The sequence below is a fragment of the Ylistrum balloti genome, unplaced genomic scaffold, assembly GCF_031769215.1.
Source record: "Ylistrum balloti isolate Yb309-2 unplaced genomic scaffold, AGI_CSIRO_Ybal_v1 Utg370380, whole genome shotgun sequence".
NCBI lineage: Eukaryota > Metazoa > Mollusca > Bivalvia > Pectinida > Pectinidae > Ylistrum > Ylistrum balloti.
In genome coordinates this window covers 344,188-353,513 of record NW_026782265.1, presented here as the reverse complement: position 1 = coordinate 353,513, position 9,326 = coordinate 344,188, and the positions used below count along the sequence as shown (strand labels likewise).

General features: G+C 36.2%; 1 protein-coding gene across 1 annotated transcript in view; it reads left to right on the top strand.

The window, feature by feature from the left end:
- The first annotated feature begins 62 nt into the window (after positions 1 to 62).
- The window catches only part of LOC132554116 (endoplasmic reticulum metallopeptidase 1-like), a 43,210-nt gene continuing 33,946 nt past the window's right edge, over positions 63 to 9,326 (top strand). Inside the window, exons 1-2 of the mRNA XM_060218417.1 lie at positions 63 to 630; positions 777 to 904. Of these exons, the coding sequence (XP_060074400.1) occupies positions 63 to 630; positions 777 to 904 (696 nt within the window). The remainder of the gene's footprint in view (positions 631 to 776; positions 905 to 9,326) is intronic.

Below are 9,326 nucleotides of genomic sequence, written 5' to 3'. Positions count from 1 at the left end.
TGAGTCATTCTAGGTTTATCATAAGGAAACAACTACGCCCGACACTTCAGTTGTAATCCAACATGGCAGCTTCCATGCAAGCTTTGCGGCGAAGACGTCAGCCACAAGAAAACATCGATAAATCTAATTATGCATCAAGGCATTTGACTGAAGAAAGTTTTGCTTCGCCCTTTGGATATTATGAATCTTTCTTTGTTTGGTTATTGATATTCGGTTTATACTTGGGTGTGTTATTTACTATAGGTTCGAGGTTCCATCTGTTCCCTAAGCCCCGTACTGCAGACAACAGACCAGTTGGAGGAGTGTTTTATGAAAGTTTAGCACGCCGACACCTAGAAACTGTAACAAGTTTTGGACAACGACCAGCCGGTAGTGAAGCGAACGAATTACACGCCAAGAACTACATTGCCAAAGAATTGCTGACGTTTAAAGAACATTTGCACGAATCCAAGGAGATGTTGATAGATGTGCAGAATACGAGTGGATCTTTTCATTTGTACTTTATTCACACAGACTTTTATAGTGTGTACAAGAACCTGAAGAATGTTGTGGTGAAGCTAGGGCCAGCTTCAGGAGCTACACACAGTGTTTTGATGAACTGTCATTATGATACAATGATTGATGCCATAGGTAAGTAAACATGACCTACATTTTGACATCCACATAGCAATATGCTCGAGTATTGACACATATTTCGTTCATTTTTATAAGTGAAATGTATTTAATATATAAGGTTATCACAAGAGACTGGGTATGTTTTATTTCACTTACTTCAGGTGCAGGCGATGATATGTCAAGCTGTGCTGTCATGCTTGAGATTGCACGTTCACTATCCCAGTCCAACAAGCCACTGATGCATAACATTATATTCTTATTCAATGGCGCAGAGGAAAACCTTTTACAGGTACAAAAAATATGCAGTTGTATTGTTCATCTTCATATGTTTCATCACAATATGAAAGAGGTGTTGGAATTAAAGAAATTTATTTCGGAAAACTGTGATGATCATAATACATTTTAATGTCAAATTTTCTAGAAATAATTAATTCTTTGGATCATAATGCAGTCTATCATATAATGGTAGAATTTCCATATTGTACCATTTTCTTCTTTATCAATAAAAGTTGTCAGGTCATAAAATGATTACTTTCAGCATAACAGACTCTCTAGATTACTTAAGTTGAATCTTGATCATTGCTCAAAGTGATAAGATCAAACAGGTTTTTAGAATCAACAATATTGGGATGTTTCAGGATGTTTCACCTGATGCAACCTAGACTGCAGTAAGGATTGATATTTATTTGCTTTTCAGACTATACGAGTCATATAGTGTTGCCTTTAGCCATCATTAAGTCATTAGATCATTTCCACTCATGGATTCCTTAGTAGGTAGTGATATTGAGCTGTAATTTAGTATGCAGTTGCATAAGCATTTTGGTCAACAGAACGATAAAACAGAAATGCAATGAAATATTAAAGGAATTTAGGGAACGCGTCACAGAAATAGAGAAGTGTCTTGTCAGCAAATGTGACGAAAAAAGAGTATGCAAGATAGTGAAGGAGGAGATTGGTCAGGAGGATGTCCGGGTTACAAATACAATGGAAGGGAAGAAGGAAAGGACTCGTACACTTGATACTGTTATGTCCGAAATATCAGAATGGAAAAATAGAGAGAGAAATGTTGTTGTTTATGGTATTCCAGATCAAACAAGTACATCTGGCCCCACTTGTATAAAACATCTCAACTTGAGATTTCCTCAAGTTGAGATTTTCCTCTGCTGATATCTCCTCAAAAACGGCTTGTATAAAATTTTCTCAAGGAACAGGAGGAAGTCATCGGCTAGGATGTCCTGAAATTCCTTGAGGAATTTTCATACAAAATATTTTCAAGGAGATATTAGCTGAGAAAAATCTGGGCTTGAGGAAATCTGAAAATGCGATATTTTATACAAGTGGGGCCAGGTCAAGAGAGGAAGGAAATGGATTTAGAGAAAATACGGAAAATATTCTCAGCATGCAAATTGCAACTGGAGGAAACAGAAATCCTTCAAATTTCAAGACTAGGAAAGTACAAAAAAACCAAAAGTGCTGAAACATCAAAGAGACCCATGCTAGTCGTTTTTGAATCCGAGCAGATAAAGCAGGACCTATTCCGCAATTTTAGCAATCTACGGGACAAGCCAAAATTTAACGGCATCAGTATTAGTAATGATTTAACAGAGAATGAAAGAAGGGCAGAAAAGGCACTCAGAGATGAAGCCAAACGAAAAACAGAAAACTCATCGGGGGAATACATGTTCAGGGTTCACAAACCTCCATGGGTTCGCCAAATAGTCAAAATTGTAAGTGGAACTCAGGGCGGGGAAAGAGGAAGGAAGTCAAGTTGTCGTTAAAGTGTTTATACACCAACGCCGATCAGCTTAGGAACAAATTAGACGAACTTTTGATCAGAACAAATATTGAATGTCCACAGATAATTGGAATCACTGAAGTTAAAGCAAAAAATAGCAAATATATACTGTGTTCGAATCTGAATATAATATCATGAACAATTTTTCTATGTTTTCTGAAAATTTGGATTCTCCTACCGGAAGGGGCCTTATGTTATATATTAGTAACTATCTAACTTGTAAGCAGGTGACTTTTAACACTTCCTTTGAGGAATATCTCAGCGTAAGCATGACTTTAAATAGTACAGATGAGATGTTAGTATGTCTTGTGTATAGATCGAACAGCGGATCAAGTGAGAATAACGATCAGTTAGGAACCTTTTTACAAGGCATCTCTAAGGAACATTATTCGCATATTCTTATACTGGGAGATTTTAACTATCCGGAAATAAACTGGAAAACATGGAATGTAGATGTAAATAACACGGAATCACCAGATTACAAGTTTATAGAATGTATAAAGGATTCATTTCTATATCAGCATGTTACCACAGCAACTCGGTGTCGGGGTACAGATAAGTCTAATCTACTGGATCTTGTATTAATTAATGAGGAAAACATGGTTACAAATATAGATCATCAGAGTCCACCAGGAAAAGTGACCACTGTGTACTTGTCTTTCAATTCGAATGTTACTCCACAACAAAGAAACCATCACGACCTAAGAGAATGATAAGGCCAATTTCTCAAAAATTAACAAGGAAATAGGAGAATTTGATTGGAACAATCACTTTAAACCAAACGATGTAAATTACAGTTGGGAAATATTTTACAGCAAAATTATGGAGGTTGAGGAGAGATATGTACCATTGAAAATACCAAAACCAGCACATGCCAAACATGATTACCCAATCAACAGTGAAATAAAAGAAATCATCAGGAAGAAAGATTCTCTCAGGAAGAAAGCAATAAACGGTGGCGAGTATGCTAGGAAAGAATACAGCAGAATAAGAAACAAAGTAAGGAAAACCACGAGGAAATTCAGAAAAAAATTAGAAGACAAATTGTCATCAGAGGCTAAACAAAATCCAAAGGCTATTTGGAGATATATCAGATCGAAGTCGAAAACTAAAGCTGAAATTGGAGACTTGTATACAGAACCTGGTAATAAACAATCACGTAAAGAACAAAATGATAAGGTTAAGGCAAATATATTAATTTCTTGTTTTAAAAGTGTGTTTGTTACAGAACTGGCCGCAGAAATGGAAATCCCTACTCTTCCTTCTAAAAAAACATGTTACCCAATGTATTCAATGATAGTAGACCTGGACTCCATTTTTAAGGAACTTCTAAAGTTAGAAGTCGACAAATCTCCAGGAATAGATAGGTTACATCAACTGTTTCTTAAGAAAACTGAAGAAGAAATCGCGGCGCCATTAGCAATTTTGTTCTCGATCTCCTAGAGGACCGGCATAGTTCCAAATGAGTGGAAAAGGGCACAAATAACAGCAATCTTTAAGAAGGGGGACAAATGCAAACCAGGGAATTACAGACCTGTGAGCTTAACTTCAGTTGTGTGCAAAGGACTTGAATCTTTAATAAGAAGTCATATCACTGATTATATGAAACAAAACTATTTTTTCTCAAAGAAACAGTTCTGATTCATGTCTGGCAGGTCTACATCACTGCAACTACTGAAAGTTTTGGATGAGTGGACTGATCTTGTGGATAATGGACACTCAATCGATTGTATCTATGGTAGCAGGAAACAGTTAAAAGTGTGCATTACTAAATCATTTCCGTAATACCAGTAACCTGGAGGTGTTGGAGAGATATATAGAAACTAAAAAGCAATATCGTGCAATGTGTCAAAATAAGCGGAGTGAGTACAAGTCAGCAGTAGAAAAAGACCTTATTTCAGCTGCCTCGGCGAAAAATTCCCTTTCTTTCTGGACCAAAGTGAAGTCGGTCCTCAAACGAGGAGTTTTTGTAACTAATAATATAAGCCCTGGTGACTGGTTGAGTCATTTTAAAGAGTTACTGAACCCTACTACATCATCAGGAATTACTGAGTTTAATGTGGAAGTGTCAAACTTTGTGCAAGACCATCACCACCAGTGTGATAAATGTGAACTACCTCATGTGAATTCTTTATTGAATGATGACATAACTGAAACAGAAGTGAAGGAGGCAATCCATAGCCTCAAAAACAACAAATCACCAGGGGAAGACGCCATTCCTGGAGAATTTTTCAAAAGAACATTACATCTAGGTATGTCGCGGGTTCTACAAAAACTGTTCAACCCAATACTACAGACTGGCCAGTTTCCGAAAAACTGGCACACCGGTATTATTGTCCCGCTCCATAAAAAGGGGGATATAAATAACGCTGGGAATTACAGAGGGATTTCCTTGCTATCAGTGATGAGCAAGATATTTACGAAAATATTATGTACTCGGTTGACTAAATGGGCTGATTCCAACAATGAACTCCCTGAGGAACAGACTGGCTTCCGTAAAGGATACTCGACCGTGGACCAGATATTCAATCTCCAAGTACTCGTACAGAAGTATTTATCCAAAAAAGGAAATGTTTTCTATTGTGGTTTTGTAGACTTTGCTAAAGCGTTTGACTGTGTAAATCATGAAAAACTCTTCTACACTTTGGTAAAGCAAAACCTTCATGGCCGCATTATTAAAGTACTACAGGACATATACACGAATGTTAAAGCGGAAGTGAAAGCTGGTGATGGTCTATCCGATTCGTTTCACTGCAAATCTGGTGTGAGGCAAGGGTGTATCCTCAGCCCGTTTCTTTTTGCTATGTACATTAACGAATTATCTACGATGCTAAATGATGGAAGTGATTACATGTACCAGACGGGCATATACATCTCGGATGTGTTCAGGAACATTACTCATCTGTTATTCGCGGATGATCTTGTACTTCTTAGTGATTCAGTAGCTGGTCTCCAGAGAAAGTTCAATATACTATCGAAGTACTGTAAGAAATGGAACATGAAAGTGAATCTAGACAAAACAAAGGTTTGTTGTATTTAAAAATGGTGGGCATCTCTCATCACGTGAAAAATGGTCCTACGACGGAAATACTGTGTCAACTGTGAACTGTTATAAATACCTTGGCCTAATATTCTCATGTCGGCTTAAATGGGGGAAGGCATGTAAAATGCTTGCCCAACAAGCATCCAAAGCACTCAACATGGTTAAGAGTTGTCTCGTAAAACTGGGTAGAAGGGACCCAGTTGTGGCCTTTAAACTTTGATGCAATGATCGCCCCCATACTCTTCTACGGTGCCGAGTTATGGGGTACACATTACCAAAAATCCAATTGGTGCACACATGTAAGGGAACTATTATTTCACAACGGTTTTGGAGTGGTATGGATAAATCAGGGTGTTGGTGATATAACCATGTTCATGAATTTGTTCAAACAACGAGTGCGTGACATTAACATGCAGAAATGGACGGAATACATTAGTAATTCACCGAAATGTGAACTTTACTCAAGAATAAAACAGTACCCTATCGCAGAACCTTTTCTGAACAAGTTATCGTTTACTCTAAAGTTTGCTCTACTAAGTATTCGCTGTTCTACGCATAGACTAGAAATAGAAATTGGCAGAAAGCTTTCCATTCCATGGGAAGAAAGAATATGTAAAATATGTAACCTAAACGAGATTGAGGATGAACTTCATTTTATGTTAAAATGTCCAGTTCTAAGAGACATCAGAGTGAACTTTCTCCCACGATGGTGTATTAATAACCCAACCCTTGACAATTTAGTCAAACTTCTCATGTCAGAGGATATTGGCTTAATGAGGAATGTTGCAATTTTTATTAAAAAAGCAAATGATGTAAGGTCAGAAATACTGCAGTTTACTTAAAAGTTATTACAAACTGGTACTATTTCAATTGTACAATTATTACTAGAAAGTGAAATTGTTGGATCAATCAGGAGGAAAGTTGAACTGTTTACAGTATAAATTATCTACTTGACTTGTGTTAGAAGGCATAGAAATTTATGTAGGTACTATGTATCAACGGTTAAACTAGTAATCAGCTTGTGTATAATATACAGAAGAGATACTGTTGTACTGATTTTAATAACAGAGAAATGGATTTACCTACCTGGTACCTATATACTGTGTAGTAGGTGAAAATCATGATCATAAATCTATTAAACTGTGGACTATATGACCACTATGACTTAACTAGTTGCACTATTGACCAGTTTAGTTGTCATCGACTGAAATAACTTGATTACTACCATAGCTTATATACTTGTTCATGATCGATTTACTTATGTCACTATATATACATAGCTTGTTACCGTTGGAAATTATGCCATCTTGGGAAACACATGTTTATCCTACTCTGTATATATGAAATATATGCTATGATATGATGTCAAATATTGTAATATTGAATGGTACTGTGGGCTGGAGGCCAATTTGTACAATAAAAAAAAAAAAACCAAAACCAAACCAAACCAAACAGTTAATTTGAATTTTTCCTGAAATTATTTGTCATGTTTGAGATATACAGGTATAGCAGATTGGTTATGAAAAATACATCATTACATGTATATATATTTATAAACTACATAACAATTACATTAACAGTAGAGAGATGAAATTTGTGTAAAACAAAATTTCCTCTGATTTCTGACATTTGATTGTCATGGTTACCTACTGAAAAAATGCTAAAAATGCAAATATACTGCTAATTCCAACCTAACACTACAACTTTCTAGAAGAAATTTAATTCTAAACACCTATCTTACAATCAACAACACTGTCATGGTTACAAAGTACTTACATTTCAGCAAATTCCAACTCGGAAATTCTTCATAACATGACCACATGTAAACACTATGAACATTTCACTTCCTGTAAAGCTAGTTTTTGGTGCGTAGACACAGATTCGAGACTGCCCAAATAGTAATCCCCAAAACAAAGCTAAAATATTATCCTGGAAAAAATGAAACCCCACATGACAGGACCAATTTTAGCAAGGATTTTTTTTTCATTTTTAATTAAAACGTTTATAATGGGGTAATCTAATGAGCAAAAAATCACCCATGGACACACCATGAAACTGTGTACTGCTACCTATATGGATTTTCAAAAAGCATTTGATACAGTGCCACACAAAAGACTTTTAGGTAAAATGGAGTCATATGGAATAAGCGAGGAGATCGTAAAATGGACGACGAGTTTCATTTCAAACAGGAAGCAAAGAGTCTCGTTAAAGGATCAATACTCTGACTGGAGCGAGGTGTCTTCGGGAGTTCCCCAGGGATCTGTTCTTGGACCTACACTGTTCATCATATTTATTAATGACTTGCCGGAAACAATACAATCTGAAGCATATCTTTTCGCAGACGACACTCAATTGTTCAGAAGCATAAAAGAAAATACCGATGTGAATATACTTCAAGATGATCTGGATAACTTACCATTATTGTACAAAACAATAGTTAGGGTTCATCTGGAACATTCTATTACTGTATGGCATCCATATAAAGTCAAACAATAGATATGATCGAGGCAGTGCAACGGAGAGCAACAAAACAATTATCAGGATTTAAGGAACTGACTTATTTGGAAAGACTGAAATGCCTAAAATGATTAACATTGGCATTCAAGAGGATTCATGGGGATATGATTGAAGTCTTCAAAATTACGAACAATTTTTGTGATAGTAACGCTGCTGGTTTCCTTAAATTGTGGATCGACAAAGTTCAAATTCAGGAAACATTCTTTTGCTTTGCGTGTGGTCAAAACGTGGAACAATCTTCTGGAGTAAATTGTATCTGCAACAACAGTAAACTCTTTCAAAAATAGATTAGATGAACACTGGGCAAATCAAGAACTGGTATATAATTATAAAGCAGAAATTCTGTAGTTCCTGGATCTGACGTCTCAAATGACAATAACTATAAACATTATCATTGTATCACTGAGACCGGTATAGAGGATCGTAACGATCCTGCACTGGTAATAAACTAAACTAAACTAAATAATGATGGCTGCTTTCCAAGTTCTGGCCATTTCACCAAGAAGTTCAATAAATTCTCACCAATTGCATTTGTAGATTTCCCATGGTCCCTAGTTGTGCCTATTTGATTTTGGAACTGATAAAAAAAACTAGATTGCAGACAGCGTGGATTTTTTCAGTGAAATTTGATATCGCTATTTCTTGAAAAGTAAGATATGGATCTCTCTCAAATTTCATATGTGGGTTCCCTTTGGTCTCATGTTTTGCCCATCTTATTTTGGGATTGATTAGAAAAACAAAATGACTGACAGACGACCATCTTTGATTTTGACTTTGCAAGGTTGTATTGCTATTTCTTGAGAAATAACTGTTTAGATCGTTCTCAAATTTCATTTTTGGTTCCTTTTGGTCCCTTGTTGTGTCCATCAAATTTTGGGACTGATCAGAAAAAAAAATGGCTCACAAGCAACCATCTTGGATTTTGACTTGACTTTGGAATTTTTGAGGACTGCTCTATAGATCTTTCTCAAACTTTATGTATATGTTCTTATATGCTCCTTGTTGTGCCTGTTTGAGTTTGGGACTGACCAGAAAAACAAAATGGCCAACAGGCAGCCATATTGGATTTTGCCTAGTAAAGATTGTTATTGCTATTTCATAAGAAGTACTGAATGGATATCTCTTCACATGTATGTTCCCATTGGTCTCTCCTTGTGTTCGTGTGATTTTGGGACTGACCAGAATAAACAAAATGACTTCCGGGTGGCCATTTTGGAATTTGGCAGGATTATCATCGCTGTTTCTGCAAAGTAATGTTCAAATGGTTTATCATTAAGAGCAAAAACATGAAAAAAGAAAGGAAAAGATCCAACTTTCAAAGAGCATATAAAGATAAAACAATGGTAGGTGCCAAGA